At 34.3% G+C, this 17,250-nt stretch overlaps 4 protein-coding genes and 1 pseudogene across 8 annotated transcripts; 2 read left to right on the top strand and 3 right to left on the bottom strand.

Moving 5' to 3' along the window:
* Positions 1-2,690: 2,690 nt before the first annotated feature.
* LOC107476608 (auxin-induced protein 6B-like) lies at positions 2,691-5,867 on the bottom strand (annotated as a pseudogene).
* A 1,942-nt stretch (positions 5,868-7,809) lies between these two features.
* LOC107476609 (auxin-induced protein X10A-like) lies at positions 7,810-11,960 on the bottom strand. The gene is made up of 2 exons (XM_016096448.3): positions 10,654-11,960; positions 7,810-8,300 (listed from the first exon to the last, which is right to left on the bottom strand). Exons 1-2 carry the CDS (start codon positions 10,877-10,879, stop codon positions 7,996-7,998), a joined length of 531 nt encoding a protein of 176 aa, XP_015951934.1. The 5' UTR covers positions 10,880-11,960; the 3' UTR covers positions 7,810-7,995.
* LOC107476592 (auxin-induced protein 15A-like) lies at positions 11,828-12,373 on the top strand. Its single transcript, XM_016096431.3, has one exon. It carries the CDS (start codon positions 11,911-11,913, stop codon positions 12,190-12,192), a length of 282 nt encoding a protein of 93 aa, XP_015951917.1. The 5' UTR covers positions 11,828-11,910; the 3' UTR covers positions 12,193-12,373.
* Positions 12,063-16,660, bottom strand: LOC107476584 (alcohol dehydrogenase 1). Of its 5 annotated transcripts, none has more exons than XR_008006805.1 (7): positions 14,411-14,583; positions 14,121-14,304; positions 13,614-14,016; positions 13,213-13,449; positions 12,959-13,117; positions 12,567-12,825; positions 12,063-12,200 (listed from the first exon to the last, which is right to left on the bottom strand). XR_008006805.1 is itself a non-coding variant. In XM_052258724.1 (7 exons), exons 1-6 carry the CDS (start codon positions 14,442-14,444, stop codon positions 12,715-12,717), a joined length of 1,128 nt encoding a protein of 375 aa, XP_052114684.1. In that variant the 5' UTR covers positions 14,445-14,584; the 3' UTR covers positions 12,069-12,200; positions 12,695-12,714. The 5 variants fall into 5 exon arrangements, 4 of the variants coding, with proteins under 4 accessions (XP_052114684.1, XP_015951908.1, XP_052114685.1 ...); XM_052258724.1 differs by having other exon boundaries at positions 12,069-12,200; positions 12,695-12,825; positions 14,411-14,584; XM_016096422.3 differs by lacking the exon at positions 12,063-12,200 and adding an exon at positions 16,578-16,660 and having other exon boundaries at positions 12,465-12,825; positions 14,411-14,507.
* Positions 16,132-16,900, top strand: LOC107476603 (auxin-induced protein 15A-like). The gene has a single exon (XM_016096442.3). The coding sequence runs from the start codon at positions 16,562-16,564 to the stop codon at positions 16,820-16,822; it is 261 nt and encodes an 86-aa protein (XP_015951928.1). The 5' UTR covers positions 16,132-16,561; the 3' UTR covers positions 16,823-16,900.
* Positions 16,901-17,250: the final 350 nt, after the last annotated feature.

The following is a 17,250-nucleotide window of genomic DNA, read 5'->3' as shown; positions in this document are numbered from 1 at the left end:
ATCACGAACCGCTTCATGTTCTCTCCAACATAGACAGCAAGATAGCCTTTTGGGACTTCCAAAGCCTTTGAAGATGCTTGGTTTGAATTAAATGATAGCTTTCTTCTGATACCAGCGAAATGAAAACCCATGTTTGTATGTGTTGATGAAAGACTAGTCTTAGAAATGACTTGTAAATAAGATACAAGCTTTTGAGTTTCTTATTGCTCGAGGATGTGAATGAATTGTGTTGGTCCTAAATGCTTCCAACCATGAATATTTATATAGATGGAAGGATATGTTATAAACATGTAGCTACTTGAATGATTGGTGGAGGAAGGCTATCAGATGGGACATATTAGGAGACAAAGGCATGTAAGAGATCACATGGTATTGTCCTCATTAGAGGGCAGGCCAAAAAATTTTAACTTATTTATGCAAGAGAAAATCTAATTGCCCATGTTTGCAAATACCACGGAGTTTTGTTTATAATCTGGTGTACTTCAAAAGCTGAGGTCCATATTGTCTTGTGAGGCCAACTTTTGGTTCTGTTCTGGCCTCAGAACAGTTTTTCAGAGCTATAAATGTCTATCTGAAGAAACATGTGAGATGTCTAAACTCTAAAACATGTTTGATGGAGTAGCTTTACCACAACTACAAGTGGATAGATAGAGACCTAACCTTTGATAGAAATTTCCAAGACAATACCATGTGACATCTTGTGATCATTTCTCACTTTGTAGACCCCATTTTACAGCTTCATTAAAATTATTTCTTCAGGATAGCAAACTATATATACACTACTTCTTGTGTTCTCAACCAATACAAATCAGTTGCATCTCCTAAAGTATCAAAACTCACATATTTCTCTCATACAAATCCTTCAAGAACAATGGCTTTTCGCATTCCAAGTATTAGAAAGGCATCACTTTCTGCATCAAAAGGGACTAATGTTCCAAAAGGCTATCTTGCAGTCTATGTGGGAGATAAGATGAGGAGGTTTCTGATTCCTGTATATTACTTGAACCAACCTTTATTTCGAGAGTTACTAAGCCAATCAGAAGAAGAATTCGGTTATGATCACCCAACTGGCGGTCTCACAATTCCTTGCAGCGAGGATGCCTTCCTGAACCTCACTTGTCAATTAAGTGGGCAGTAAATTTTGCTCAAAGAGACTGACATAGATTAGCTGAGACATTTTGTACAGAAGGCTCTTTCTTTTTGTTTTGAAGATTGTCCATTTTGGTCTCTTCATTGTATCATTCCTTTTGAAAGTGTAAAAATGAACATGAATGAGAGAAAGTTATTGCATCTCATTTGTTAACTTCTTTTATATTTTTTATTTTTGGCTTTTGTTCAATCTGAATGATCTCTTATATATTTATGCAGCAAATCAAAATTAAGTTCAACGTTGTTTTGAAGAAATTGATTGAAGTTGATGATTCGTTTCATTTAAATTAGAGTTTTGAATTGCTTTTTGAAAGTACAACTGAAAATCTGTTTAGAACTCACAGTTTTCTTACATTAAAAGTAAAGGAAGAGAGGCATTCCATGTCATTGTAAAAAGTAACACAAGCTTGAGACATTCCATGATTGAACGTCACAAACTTCAGCAATTTTCTTATGAAAGTGAAAATACTATAAAACCATAAAAAAAGCAATATTGAATTCAGAATTCAGAAAGAAAGAAAAAAAAAAGTGAAGGGAACATTTAATTATCCAAATTTGAATCCAATTTATTTTATTTAACCATATAACTGGAAATCAATTTCTACCTTTCAAAAGCAGTTAATAAATCCAAGACCAACAGGTAGTATGCATATAACTGGAAATCAATTTCTACATTTCAAAGGTCTAATGAGAGGCCACACGGTATTGTCCTCCTTGTATTTATGAAAGGTTACTTGAAATTTGAGAGTTCTTGCCAAACACTGATGCCACCTTTAGAAAGAGACAGATGAGAAGCTAATAAATGGTTAAATACAAAGCTGATTTAATGGATTACTTCTTATGTTGCAGACATGCTTAAAACATATCACATAACCTCTTAAATAAAGGGATAGGATGCCAGAGAGGACCACATTTTGTGACTATATCCCAACTTCTTCTGCACTTGGAGGGCATGAAATATGGTCCCACATCCTAGCCAAACATTTCAATATATCACAAGGTACATCACTATATTCTCTACAAAAAGCAGGAACCATGTGAATAGTATTTTGTGGTTGAACCTTACTAAAATCATATAGTCTAAATCCCCTATTAGGCTAATAGATATAAAATTTATCAATTAAAACTTCTGTTGGCCAACGAAAATAGCACTTAGATCAGTTAAATGCAACACATAACATGCTTCTTGAAAATGTTAAGGCATGGCTAAAACTTCAATAAAGAAATAAGAGAACAGACATATATAAATAAATGAGTCATACATCCCGTGTAAGAAATTTCTTTAGCTATAGTTTTCCATGCATATTCTTTTATTTAAAATATTATAATTTTATATACTTTGAATTAGTGCAATCTATGAGAACAAATGAACAATTAAGTATGGTTTTTCTTACACCAGGCTGCTTACTACTAGATACTGCATGATGTTCTGTTTGTAGAGAGAAGATAAAATGTTTAAAAAAGAAAAAAAAATGAAATACGAGAGTAGTTGAATTCTTTCCTGGTCATTAAACAAAAAAAACAGAGGAAACACTTTGAACTTTTCATAGTAATGGTCATTCTTCTTTCATTTGCTTAGAAAAATGTGTAATTACAAGTTGCCTATTCTACAAAATTGCTATACTAATCTATGTCAGCCTCCTACAGCATGAGATTCATCGTCAATTCAAGCGAGAAGTGATTTGTTGGAAGACATCTTCACTGCAAGGAATTGTTAGACCTCCCATAGGATGATCATATCCGAACTCTTCCTCAGCTTGGCTCAACAAGTCTTGGATTGAAGGTCGGTTCAAGTATGAAACGGGGATCACAAACCGCTTCTGTTCCTCTCCTACATACACTGCTAGATGCCCCTTTGGGACTTCCACAGATTTAGAAGCTGCTTGGCTAGCTGAGGATGATGATGTCCTTCGAATAACAGGTAAACGGAAACCCATTTTTTTAAATATGTATGTAAGAATAACAGCAAGGAAAAGTTCCCAAGTTTAAGAAGAATGTGTTTTTAAGTGTTTGACACTTAAGAATTGCCAGAGTTGTGCTGTTTTTGAAGGCAAGAGCAAGTGTATTTATAGATTTTAAGATTCTTTGGAAAACTATTTCTAAGATAAAAGATTTTTGAAAATGACAGGAATGCATAGGCATCACTACACGAGAGATCACATGGTATTGTCCTAGAGGCCTCTCTCAAGGATTAAGCAGTTGTTTGAGAATGCATACCCCACCTTGTCAAGGAATGGCTAGTAAAGCAGCCACTTGCAATCAAATGTTAGGTGCTTAAGTGAAACTTAAATGTTAGTTCATAGTAGATATTACAAGGCCCACCATATATATGCAAGAAGAAGTGTAATTGGAACATGTTTGTCCATGGTTTCAAATTCCAGTTGTACTGCTTATAATCTGGTGTACTTGAAAAAGCTGAGGTTCATATTGGCTCACTACCAATAGTTTCAAAGCTAATAAATAAGGTCATAGTCAAGGTTTACAATTTCATTCTTAGAAGCAATCTCAATTTGAATAAACATGTGAGATGTCTAAAGCATGTCTACTAATTAATGGAGTAGCTGTAGTACAATCCATGAAAGAAGCATTATGTAAGGTATGCACTGTTTTGATGTAGATCTCATTAATTTCAATAGGCTAATATGTTGGCCATTATATGAAGAAGTGGGGTATGCACTCTCAATGAACTTCCTAACACCTTCAAGACAATATCATGTGATTTTTTGTGATGCATAATAGATTGCCAATTTGGTAGACCCTATCTTATTCAAAATTATCTCTTCAGGAAATTGGTTTGAAGAAGATCCTAGCAACTATATATACACCACTTCTTGTGTTCTGAAGCAACACCAATCACTCAAATATTTCTTTCTCCTAAAAAACAATGGCTTTCCGCATACCAGGTATTAGAAGAGCAACAAAGAGCAATGATGTCCCAAAAGGATACCTTGCAGTTTATGTTGGGGATAAAATGAAGAGGTTTTTAATTCCTATATCATACTTGAACCAACCTTTGTTTCTAGAATTATTAAACCAAGCAGAAGAAGAATTCGGTTATGATCATCTGAACGGCGGTCTCACAATTCCATGCAGGGAGGATGAGTTCTTAAACCTCACTTCTCAGTTGAGTAGGCTATAAATCATGCTAATGGAGAATAGATTAGTTGAGAGTAACTTGTACAGAAGGCACTTTCTTTTTGAGATTTTATATTTTGATTTCTTCCTTGTATCAATCATTTGATAAATGAGAAATTCATGACAAGATATTGTTTAAACAAATTTAGCTTATGATCAAATCTGAATGAAATCAAATTTATTCATCAGTATCATTTTCAAGTTTCAGTTCATATATATCATGAGACTATCTGCTTTCGATAGAGACTATAGTTCCTTATTTGTCCTAGAGTTGATCATGGAACAAAATACACATTTCTGTTGAAACAGTTTTAGCCAATTTGTTACTAGATTCTTCTACAACAAATGAGGTTCATGGTCTCCGCAACTCAGAATCAAATTTAGTTAATCTGTTGTTCCCATGTTTTTCCAATTCAATCATCACTGCAAAATAATATTTCCTGTTTTGTTAAAAGCTTGACACATAATACTTAAGAAATAGAAATTGATACCACATAAATCTATTTAAAAAGATTATTCTCACGATTGATAATTATACAATTGATTATGATTTTTTTTTTTGGTGTCCAATTGATTATGATTATTGTCATAATAATTCATTATCATATACATTGTTACCATCACATTATGGAATACAACTGGATTAATATTTCTATTTTTTTTTTATCTTCTCTAAAATATGGATAAGCTTCAATCCCAATTGTCATTTCAGAGGCCACATTTTAGTGATCCCCATGTTCAAACTGGGAAGGGTCCACAGAGATTTCAAAGACAGATGAAAGCAAAGTGGGGACATGGTAAATATAGGGACTGGTCCTTGAAGCTGCTAATCATCCTATAGTAATAATTGGATAATTGAATTGACCAAACAAGTTATCATTATTGAAACTAATATTATGCAAATTCATACTTACTTACTGCCTTTTTTTATCATAACTTTCTTTTACTATCATCATAAAAGTTACCTGCTGGTTCTTTTGCACTTGTTGTACAACATAGTGAAAATTGATTTTATGAACAGCACTTTGTGCTTGTTATTGCCTTTGAACTTAACAATACATTTAGATTTAAGGAAAAAATGGCAGACAAATGTTTATGTGCATAAATTTCTCATTGAGGTGAATAGTAGGATAACAAAAAATGGAGAAAATCTTTCTCAGGGTAAGAAATTGTTACAAAAATTGTGTTGAAGTAATCTATTTCTAAGTCAGCCTAATCTTGACGGTGCTAGCATCAACTCAAGCGAGAAGTGATATCTAAGAACATATTTTATTCACAAGGAATTGTGAGGCCACCCATTGGATGATCATATCCAAATTCTTCCTCAGCTTGACTTAGCAAGTCTTGAAATGAAGGCTGGTTCAAGTATGATATGGGGATCACAAACCGCTTCATTTTCTCTCCAACATAAACTGCAAGATAACCTTTTGGAATTTCCATAGCTTTTGAAGATGAAGTAAATGATGCCTTTCTTACAATAGCAGGTAACCGAAAACCCATTTTTATATCTGTTGAAGAAATACTAGTCTAAGAAATGAAAATAAGATGTAAGTTTTTGAGTTTCTTGTCCTATGGGATGTCAATGACTTGTGCTGCTGCTAAATGCTTGCAACCATGAACATATATATAAATAAAAGGATATGCTATAAACATAATGCCACTTGACCAATTGGTGGAGAAAGCGTAAGAGATGGTAGCCATGGGACTTATTAGGAGACAAGGTCATAAAAGAGATCACATGGTGTTGTCTTAGATAATCCAAGGTCCATTTATGTATACAACAGCAAGTTTGATTCGATCATGTTCCCTATGGTTTTGCAAATTCCAAGGGTTATGTTAACAATCTGGTGTACTTAAAAATGAGGTTCATATCAGATCATTATCATGTGTCCAATTTTGGTTCTCTTCTGGCCTCAGAACACTTTGTTTCAGAGATATAAATCAGGTTGTGGACAAGGTTTACTGATTTCATTGTCAATAGCAATTCAAAATCTGAAGAAACATGTGAGATGTCCAAAGCATGTCTAATTCAGTATCTTTAGTACAACTACATTGCTTTAATTTTGATGTCTTTGATTTGATATGTGTAGTTTCTTGGCAATTATGTCAGAATATGATGTATGAACTCCAAGACAATACCATGTGATCACTTGTGATCATTTCACAATGTAGACCCTATTTTACAGCTTTATCTGAATTATTTCTTCAGGATAGCATCTATATATACACCAGTTCTTGTGTTCTCAACCAACACAACTCATTTGCATCTCCACAAGTATCAAAGCTCACATATTTCTCTGATACAAATCCTTCAACAACAATATATTACTTTTTCTTTTGAGCAACAAGAAACGATGGCTTTCCGCATTCCAGGTATTAGACGGGCCACGTCTTTTTCTGCATCCAAGGGAACTAATGTTCCAAAAGGCTATCTTGCAGTCTATGTAGGAGATAAGATGAAGCGGTTTGTGATTCCGGTATCATACTTGAATCAGCCTTCATTTCAAGAATTACTGTGCCAGGCCGAAGAGGAATTCGGATATGATCATCCAACTGGTGGTTTGACAATTCCATGTAGTGAGGATGAGTTCCAAAACCGCACTTCTGAATTAAGTGGACAGTAAATTGTGCTAATAGAGACTGACATAGATTAGATGAGACAAAATTTTGCAAAGAAGGCTTTTTCTTTATTTTGAAGATTGTCAATTTTGGTGTCTTCCTTGTATCATTCCTTTGAAAGTGTAAAAATGTTCTATGAATGAGAAAGTTATTGGCTTATTGCAGCTTTTTGTTCAACCTGAATAACTTCTAATATATGTGGCAATATCAGAATAAAGTTTCTTTTACAATTTGTTAAAACTCTATAGCAAATATGTGAAGGACTAATATATTTCTTATATTAAAAGATGAGGAAGAGTCCAAATAAAGTTCCATCTGTTACAAACATGAAAAGGAAGCGGCACTTCCTTGTTATTGAAAAAGGATGTACCTAATGCCTGCTTAAATTCATGCTTCAAGAGTCATTTGATTTATTTGAACAATTTTAGTTAGCTGGATGAAAAAGCAAAACAGAAGTTGCTGCATAGAAATATCTATCTATTTGGATTTCGGCAACGACACTATTTAGAGGAATAGAACATTTCATCATAAGATCAATTGCAGCAAATTTTAGATGGATGGCTCTCAATTTCAGAACTCACAACCCAAAAGAATAATAATAATAATAATGAGGGGAACATTTAATAATATAAACTTGGATCCAATATATTTAACTTAGCCATATGACTGAAAATCAGTTAATGATTCAGTCCTTCATGTCATGAAGCAATTTACAGATTCAAGGCCAACTTGTGATGTGCTTATGTGTGTTGGAAAGGGCTTTTGGAAGCAAATTTGCAGCATTTCATAAGGTTAATGCAAACTTTTTTATACAACAGAAGCAGAAACGGAACAAATGCACGAGTGAAGAGCATATGCAAAGCACTTAAATCTATAAATCTTTTGAGATGAAGTCTATAAATTCATTGAAATTGGGAGGAAAAATTCTGATATTTACATCCTTGCCATCTCAATGAGATGATGTTATGCTACAAAAAAAACGTATACTATAGTTCCTGCTACACAAAATTGTCTCTCAATTCTTGTTACAGAAAAGGAAAAGTTTCACTCTGAATTAATCTGTCAGTCTCCTTCGGCAGGACTTGTGCTAAGTCAGTTTAAGCGAGATGTGAGGTCCAAGAAAGTATCCTCACTGCATGGAATAGTGAGACCACCCATTGGATGATCATATCCAAATTCTTCTTCTGCTTGGCTTAGTAATTCTTGAAATAAAGGTTGATTCAAATAAGAAATGGGAACCACAAATCGCTTCATCTTCTCGCCAACATACATGGCAAGATAGCCTTTCGGGACTTCCACAACTTTGGAAGTTGCTTGGTTTGCAGTAAATGATGTCTTTCTTCTGATACCAGCCAAAAGAAAACCCATTGTTGTATGTATGTGTTGATGAAATATTAGTCTTAGATATGACTTGTGAATAAGATGCAATCTTTTGAGTTTTTCTTTTGCCTTGGGATGTGAATGACTGCAACCATGAACATATATATAGATAAAAGGATATGTTAAACACACCGATATTAGAATGGTTGGTGGAGGAAGGGCATCAGATAGGACCAGTTAGGAGACAAGGGCATGTAAGAGTTCACATGGTATTGTCTCGGCGGACTTTCATATGTATCACAGTATCAGCTTGTTAAACTACATTATTCAAGGTCCACCTTGTAGAGGGTAGGCCAACAGATTGCAATGTTTTGCAAATTTCATGGTTGTGTTGTTTATAATCTGGTGTACTTGAAGAGTTGAGGTTCATATTAGTTCTCATCTGGCCTCATATCAACAGATTTCATTATCAGTTGTATGTCAATTTGAAGAAGCTTGTGAGATGTCTAAAGCATGTCTCATGGAGTACCTTAAGTACAACTACAATGCTTGAAGAAGCATACTTCACCTATGAATTTGTGTAGATTTTCATTATATTTCAAGTGGATATCATATATTAGCCACTTAGCAATTACCTCAGAAGGTGGGATATGTACTCTCACTTAACTTCTTTGGTCCTAATCTTATGAAAGAGACCTCCAAGACAATACCATGTGATCCCTTGCTAACCCTTGTCACTATGTAGACCCCATTTTACTGCTTCATCTGAATAATTTCTTCAGGATGGCAACTATATATACACTTCTTCTTGTGTTCTCAACCAACACAAATCAGTTGCATCTCCTCAAGTATCAAGAACTTACATTTTTATCTCATACAAATCCCTCAGGAACAATGGCTTTCCGCATTCCAGGTATTAGAAAGGCATCACTTTCTGCATCAAAAGGGACTAATGTTCCAAAAGGCTATCTTGCAGTCTATGTGGGAGATAAGAGGAGGCGGTTTGTGATTCCTGTCTGTTACTTGAACCAATCTTCATTTCAAGAATTACTAAACCAAGCAGAAGAAGAATTTGGATACGAACATCCAACTGGTGGTCTCAAAATTCCATGCAATGAGGATGAATTCCTAAACCTCACTTCTCAAATGGTTGGGCAGTAAATTGTGCTAATAGAAACTGACATAGCTTAGCTGAGACAAATTTTGTACAGAAGGCTCTTTCTTTTATTATAAACATTGTCCATTTTGGTCTCTTCCTTGTATCATTCATTTGAAAGTGTAAAAATGTTGAATGAGAAAGTTACAGCATGACATTGTCAAAATTTGTTTGCTTTTGTCTGATATGAATGATCTCTAATATATGCAACAACATCATAATAAAATTAAACATGTTCAGATTGCCCAGAACTTTTAAAGAACAATAAAAGATAATTGCAAATTTGTAATCCACGTAGATTCAACGACTATCTAACTAATATTATATGAAATTGGAATCCATTAAAACATGGCCCTACAAATGAGCAAATCTATTTCTTTCATACAAATAAAAATTAAAAGTACAATATGCAGTGGTTTCAAATATACTAGTTACAGTTATATATATCAGAAAGGTGTACATCATTGTAAAAAATTAGAGAAGACAAGCTTCAGAGGGATGTCAAATTCAAGTGAAACAATCAAAGTTGGTGAGCTTCTGATCTGGGAGAGAGTACAGTATGAATATGTGGTAATAGTATAAACTGTGAAGACTATAGAGACATAAAATCCAACAACCTTTAGCATAGAAGAAACTAATACAAAGGAAATATCAGAAGAGATTGGTTGAATAACTTATAGATTCACTCAATTAGCTTTAAGTAATCAAGAGTTATGGATTTGTTTCAACAAATTAGCTAGCTCACTGGAATAGCAAAACTGAAGATGTAGAGAAGGATCTGTATCAATTTCAACAATGATAGTTCTTTTGCTAGTACCTAATAACTACTACCTAGAGAAATAATTTAGTCTTATATCTTCTAGATGGCTAAAATCAATGACTAAAATTTGTGACTGCATTTACTATCTAGAGAAGTAAAGCAGTTCATCATAAGCAGGAGATTCATTTGCCAGCAGTAAAGCATTATTTAGATGCATTCATGTTCACATGGATGCATTCAAAAGTGAAGTTCATATGCAAAGAAATTGAGTATACAAGTCCTTAGGGATAAGGTGTTTAAATTCATTGAACTAGGGGGAAAAGTTTCTGATATTACATCCTTGACATTTCAATGAGATGGTAGTCAGTATCTGCCAATAAAACGGAAGTAAAAAAGAAAAAGTCTAAGTGCCTGCTGCTGTACAAATTTGTCTCTCAATTAATCTAAGTCAGTCTTGTTTTCCTTCGACTATACTATAGTCCATTCAAGTGAGACGTGAGATCCATGAAAGCATTCTCCTTGCAAGGAATAGTGAGGCCACCCATTGGATGACCATATCCGAATTCTTCTTCTGCTTGGATTAGTAACTCCTGAAATGAAGGTTGACTCAAATAGGAAATAGGAATCACAAACCGCTTCATTTTCTCTCCAACATAGACTGCAAGATAGCCTTTTGGGACGGAGGCTGCTTGGGTTACAGCAGATGATGCCCTTCTAATAGCAGGTAAGCGAAATCCCATTGTTTTCTTTTGCTTCAAACTAATTAATGATCTCAAAGGGTGTAAAGAAGAATTGTTGTTGCTACTGATTTGTGTTGCTTTAGAGTGCAAGGGTAACCGCCTATATATAGATATACCATCTATAAGTTTTTGAATAATTAGCCATTCGATAAGGCCTACTTTGAGACAAGGGCGAAACGAAGATCACATGCTAGTGTCTTCATTGTGTTTATGAAAGATTACTTTAGATTTGAGAGTTCTTGCCAAACAATGTTGCCACCTTTTGAAAGAGACAACTGAGACTCTAATAAATGGTTAAATACAAAGCTGATTTAATGGACTACTACTTATGTCGCAGACATGCTTAAGACATATCACATAAGTTGGCTCTTCATACTGATGGGTAACCTACTAAATCAGTGGAAATTGTCTAATAATGATGCAGAGTGGATATGAATGCATTTATTGCAATAGAATACAGATCACAGGGTACATCAGTACTTGAAAGGATTCATATGAGATGTCTTAAAACATGTCCATAAATCAATATGAATATATGATATATAGCCATCAAGTACCTGTTTCATTGCCAAGATTAGTTCAACAGCTGGTAGCTATATATTAGCATTTAGTCAATTTCTCAACATGAAGAAGAAAATGTGACATGTCTAAAGCATGTTTACAAAATTATGGAATACCAATTAAGACATGAAACAAATATAAGGCTTCAGTTTGATCTTATCTCATTTGATTGCAGTGGCTTCAGTCTTGGCTATTCTTTGAGAAGGTGGGGGCATTCACTCTTAACCACTTCTAAGACAGCACCATGTGATCTCTCGTGTGTACGCCCCACAATCCTATAGTGACTTCAACAATAATTTTATCTTGGAAATAATAATCTTCCAAAGAATCTTAAAATCTATAAATACATTTCCTCCTGTCTTCAGAAACAACACAATTCATTGCCATTCTTAAGCATCAACACTCAACACATTCTTATCTTAAACTTGAAAGCTTTTCCTTGCTCTAGTTCTTACATACATACAGAAAAAATGGGTTTCCGTTTACCTGTTATTCGAAGGGCATCATCATTCTCAGCTAGCCAAGCAGCTTCAAAATCTGTGGAACTCCCAAAAGGGTATCTTGCAGTATATGTTGGAGAGAATCAAAAGCGTTTTGTGATCCCTGTATCATACTTGAACCAACCTTCATTCCAAGACTTGTTGAGTCAAGCTGAAGAAGAATTTGGATATGATCATCCCATGGGAGGTCTCACTATTCCTTGTAGTGAACATGTCTTCGAACGAATCACTTCTCGCTTGAATGGGCTATAAATCTCAGACTGTAGAAGATTGACATAGATTAGCATATACATGTTGTATAGAATAGATTAGTATAGAGAATCAGATGACAAACTCAAAGAGTATGTCTACTTTTGTTGAATAGTGACAAATTGACAATGAATTCAGTTACTCAATTTTGTGTTTATCATATAGCATTGTTCACTTGTTCCTGCAATTAGGAGCTTACATAAGCAAAGTTACTCACTGAAACTTGATTATTTGCCTGTTTGAATAAATTTCAAAGTAGGAGTTGAACACCTTACTTCTTATTAAAACATTTGCACTTGAATAAAAAGTTACACTGCATATCACAAATTTGTTTGATTTTGCATTACAATGGTGAAGTAAAATAACTGCCAACTTACACACACATGCATCAAACAATTCTTTATTCATATTCACACAGAACAGTTGTTGGAGTGCAACTTCTGTGATTTTTAAAGCAGAATATTCTCCTATAAAACTATCTGAAGCTGCATAATTTGAATTTTACATCCATCAATTGTCAGAAAATCATATCTTGATGACAACTTTGACACAATTTGGCTCTTTGAGTAGATCAAATGCTTTGCTTATATCTGTCAATGGGACCTCATGGGTGAATAGCTCCTGAAGAGGGAACTCCTGTGAAAATGTAAATAAATAGTCCGAATACATTAAATAATTGTGAGACTTCTTCATCAATGTATTAAGCATATTCCAGAAACGATAACGTAGTGTATCTATTGAACTTAAGTGTCTTTAAAGTTTAAAGTACCTCCTTTTGGCATTTGTCAGCTACAATTGAAAGGTCTGACATGGTTTTTAGACCTCCAAAAACAGAACCCTTCAGAGTTCTGCCAGCCAGAATTGCTGTATGATTGAAAGGCACAATAGGTTCATTTGGCGCGCCAATAGTTATTGCTTTACCGGTTCCCTACATAATCCGAAACAATCATTAGAAGAAGCAAGGATCATATAATAATTTGAAGAAATCAAACAGCTGAATTACATGACAGAAGTGAAACTAACCATATTTGTGGCTGCTAAGGATTCACTAATCAAAGATGGAACTCCAGTGCACTCAAAAGAAAAATCCACACCAAATCCATCACTCAGTTCCTTCACCAATTCTGATGGAGGTTTATCAGAATCTTGAGGATTTATAAAATCAGTCATTCCAAAAGCTTTCCCTTTTTCTCTCTTCATCTCATTTGTGTCAACCCCTATTATCTTAGTAGCCCCCAGCATTTTCGCTCCGCTTATAGCCTGCATCACAAGGTCATTATCAAAACTCATCAAGGCTCAAAACTAGAAGCAAACTACTCCCTCCATCCATCGATAACTGTCGGATATGTAAGAAATTTTTCTCACTCCAACAGTTATTGATGGACGGATTGAGTAACTTCCAAACAAATCTATTTGAAGCATACCCCTAATCCTACAGCACCAAGACCAAAAACAGCAACACTTGATCCACTTTCAACTTGGGCTTCCTTCCATGCAGCTCCATAGCCAGTTGAAAACCCACATGAGATGAAGCTAGCATGGGCTAGATTGATGCCTGGATCAACCTTGAGAAGGTAATTGGCATTGACAACCGTGTACTCGGACCACGTGGCACAAGTCCAAGTGTGTTGTAACTTCTTGCCTCTGCAGGACATTCTAGAAGTGTTATCTGGCATGAAGCCAGTAATTCTGAAAGGATATGTCAGGCAAAGGTTGGTCTTTCCAGAAACACAATTCCGGCAATGCCCACACTCTCCTATATATGTTGGAATCACCATATCCCCTTCTTTAAGATTTTTCACTTCATCTCCAACTGTCTCTACAACACTGCAATAATTAATTAAAATTTAAAACCAATTCATCATGTTCATGGATGAAATTCTATCATTGATACAATACAATGCAGTATTTGGACATAGAATCTATCTTACCCAACTCCTTCATGTCCAGGTACTAGAGGGAAACCATTAACATATGGAGATCCTTGAATGCCTGAAACATCAGTGTGGCAGATGCTAGCACAAAGCATCTTGACTCGAACTTCGCCTGATTTCGGCGGATCAACTTGAATCTCTTCAAGCTTTACTGTCATTCCTAATCCCCAGCACACTGCAGCTGCAAAAAGCAAATAACTTTGCATAATATCATGTTTGAAAGTAACATGAAAATTAATTGATTTCTACATGCATGCTTAATGTTGATATAATGATAAATATTATACCTTTGCATGTAATAGCACCCTGTGAAGTGCTCATCTTTGTAAGAATTTGCTCAATTTAGAAACTTGCTGTGCTGAAAGCCAAGGTTTTGGCTTTGAACTGAAAAGAATGGGAAGGTTCAGTTCTAAACTTAAACTAGCAAATAGTAATATGTACAAGAAGATAAAGATTCATTTCAACACGTGATTCTTTTTCTTTTATTATTATTATTATTTTTTTTTCAAAAAAATTGTTTTAAAAGAACCGACATACAAAATTAATCTAAACAATATAATATTCATGTAATGCATAGGATGCGCAGCAAGAAGATAGGAAGGAAAAAATGCTAAATTTGGTTTACATAAATACCAAAAATGAAAGTGTCAAAGGAAAAATTAATGTGTGCAGACAAACAGTTGAAAATGACAGTTGAAAATGTGTATATAGACTTGAAGTGGAAAATTGCATGGACTTGAAAAAACTATTAAATCCATTTGATTTGCTATGCACCTGAAAATTTGTCCCACCGAATTATCTCAGAACTCAGAAGTCTCAAAAACAAAATTTTAATATACGTGTTAGATAAACAAAAAATATCTTTAAAATACAAATCAATATCCTAATAGAAGGATGAATTCATCTCGAAAATTTTTAAAGTAATAAAAATTTGTTGAATATCAGTGTTCGATCTAAAATTCTTGAAAACCAATTTAAGTGTTTACTCTTTTGAAAAATTTCCTTTTATATATGTCTAAGCATTATTTTTTCTTCTATTAATTTTTTTTCTGATACACAATGTCTTGCCATTTAATCTACTTAGGAGAGCTATTATTATTATTATTATTTACAGTGTCTCTCTATTTAATCTAGTTGGTGCTAAATAGTACATAAGAAAATTAATTCACTACCTTAGTCTCCAAAACTTGAAAGCAGGAAATGGTTTGTGTATCACTAATAGAGTGATACACACAAAACCGAAATTCAATAGGGATGCTATATATAATATAATATAGAAAAAGTATAATATTATACAGTAGAATTGGAAAAGGCTAAAAGTGATGCAACAAGCTATTATGACATGAATCATAACTTTCTCATTCAAATAAAAAAAATTTACATTTCCGAAAGACTTGATCAAGGAAGAAACCAAAGTGCCTTGTGTACAAAATTTGGCTCAACCAATCTATCTATCTACCTATCTATCTATCTATCTATCTATCTCCATTAGCATGATCTTATAACCCATTTAAGCCAGAAGTGATGTTTAGAAACTCATCTTCTCTGCATGGAATAGTGAGACCACCTGCCGGATGATCATATCCATATTCATCTTCTGCCTGACTTAGTAATGCTTGAAATGAAGGTTCATTCAAGTATGATATCGGAATCATGAACCTCCTCATTTTGTCTCCAACGTATAGTTAGGATGCTTTAAATTTGGTATGCAAATGACTTGTTCTGCTTTGAGAGCTCAAGAATTATAGTGTATATATAGTTGCAATTTGCAAACTATCAATTTTGCAATGAAGAGGACTAAATTAGAGTTGATTGTGTTCATGTGTTCATCTATTATTACTAGACATGCTTTAGACATCTCACAAATTTTCATTAGATTGACAATTTTATGCCATACATCTGCCAACAAATAATAGCAGAGTAATAAATTATGAAATTTGTGAACAACAAGCAAGACTTGATTGATAGCTTCGAAATAGTGTCTACGAATCGAGATTCGAGCCGACACTGAATACATGATCACAAGGTTGTGTGGATGTGAATCAAGTTCTAAGCAACACCAACTGAATAATAGAAGAGGTTTGGCATGACCTTGCCTAACAGCTATACACAAGATTTTCAAGATCTAGATTCCATTTTCAAGCAGTGGTTGGGTTGGAAAATCTTACATAATGTGGGTCTTTTACTCCTGAATCATTAATAGTTCTTCATAAAGACCTCCAAAACACTCCATGTGAAGGTTCATGAGTCTTTGTCCTTCACTAGACCCCATGAAACAGTTCATAACCATTCAGTTCCACACAAGCTGAAGCAATTTTATGATCTATATATACCAATACTCATCTTAGCATTCTAAAACCCAAAACATAAAGCATCAAACTTGAAACGCTTGTTTCGCATACAAGTTACTTGAGATCATTCTTAACAAAGAAGAAACAATGGGATTTCGCTTACCTGGTATTAGAAAAGCTACACAAGCAGCTTCAAAGGGTGGAGGAATTCCAAAGGGGTATCTTGCAGTGTATGTAGGAGAAAAGATGAAGAGGTTTATAGTTCCAATATCATACTTGAACCAACCATCATTTCAAGACTTGCTGAGTAAAGCAGAAGAAGAATTTGGTTATGTTCATCCAATGGGTGGCCTCACAATTCCTTGCACAGAAGATTTGTTCTGCAGCATCATATCAATTCTGGCTTGAATGCTGCATTCTTCAAAAAAAGAAAAAGCTGACATAACATAGATTAGCTCAAAGCAAACAATTACAATTGTACATTGTGTAGATAGATTGTTTACTTTCCCTTTGCTTTCATGCAAAAGTGGAACATGTTTATTTGTTCATATTAATATTAATATAAACTAGGCAACCAAACCCTCAATTTTTTTCCTTATCTTACGTAGCAGGAGTCGTGAAAAGGAATATATATATATTATGCTAGTATAGTTCAGCAAGTATAGGAATAAAATGGCCCATACAGGTTTCGAACCTGCGACCTTCGCGTTATTAGCACGATGCTCTAACCAACTAGGAATACATACATTTGTTTCACATTAATACATAATAATGATATACTACTAATTTATCTCCCTAAATGACCAAAAATATTTATACTATTATTTTTTCGATGA

The sequence above is a fragment of the Arachis duranensis genome, chromosome 3 (genome assembly GCF_000817695.3).
Source record: "Arachis duranensis cultivar V14167 chromosome 3, aradu.V14167.gnm2.J7QH, whole genome shotgun sequence".
NCBI classification, from domain to species: Eukaryota; Viridiplantae; Streptophyta; class Magnoliopsida; order Fabales; family Fabaceae; genus Arachis; species Arachis duranensis.
Note: the sequence above shows the minus strand (reverse complement) of the source record. Positions and strands in the feature narration are given on the sequence as shown.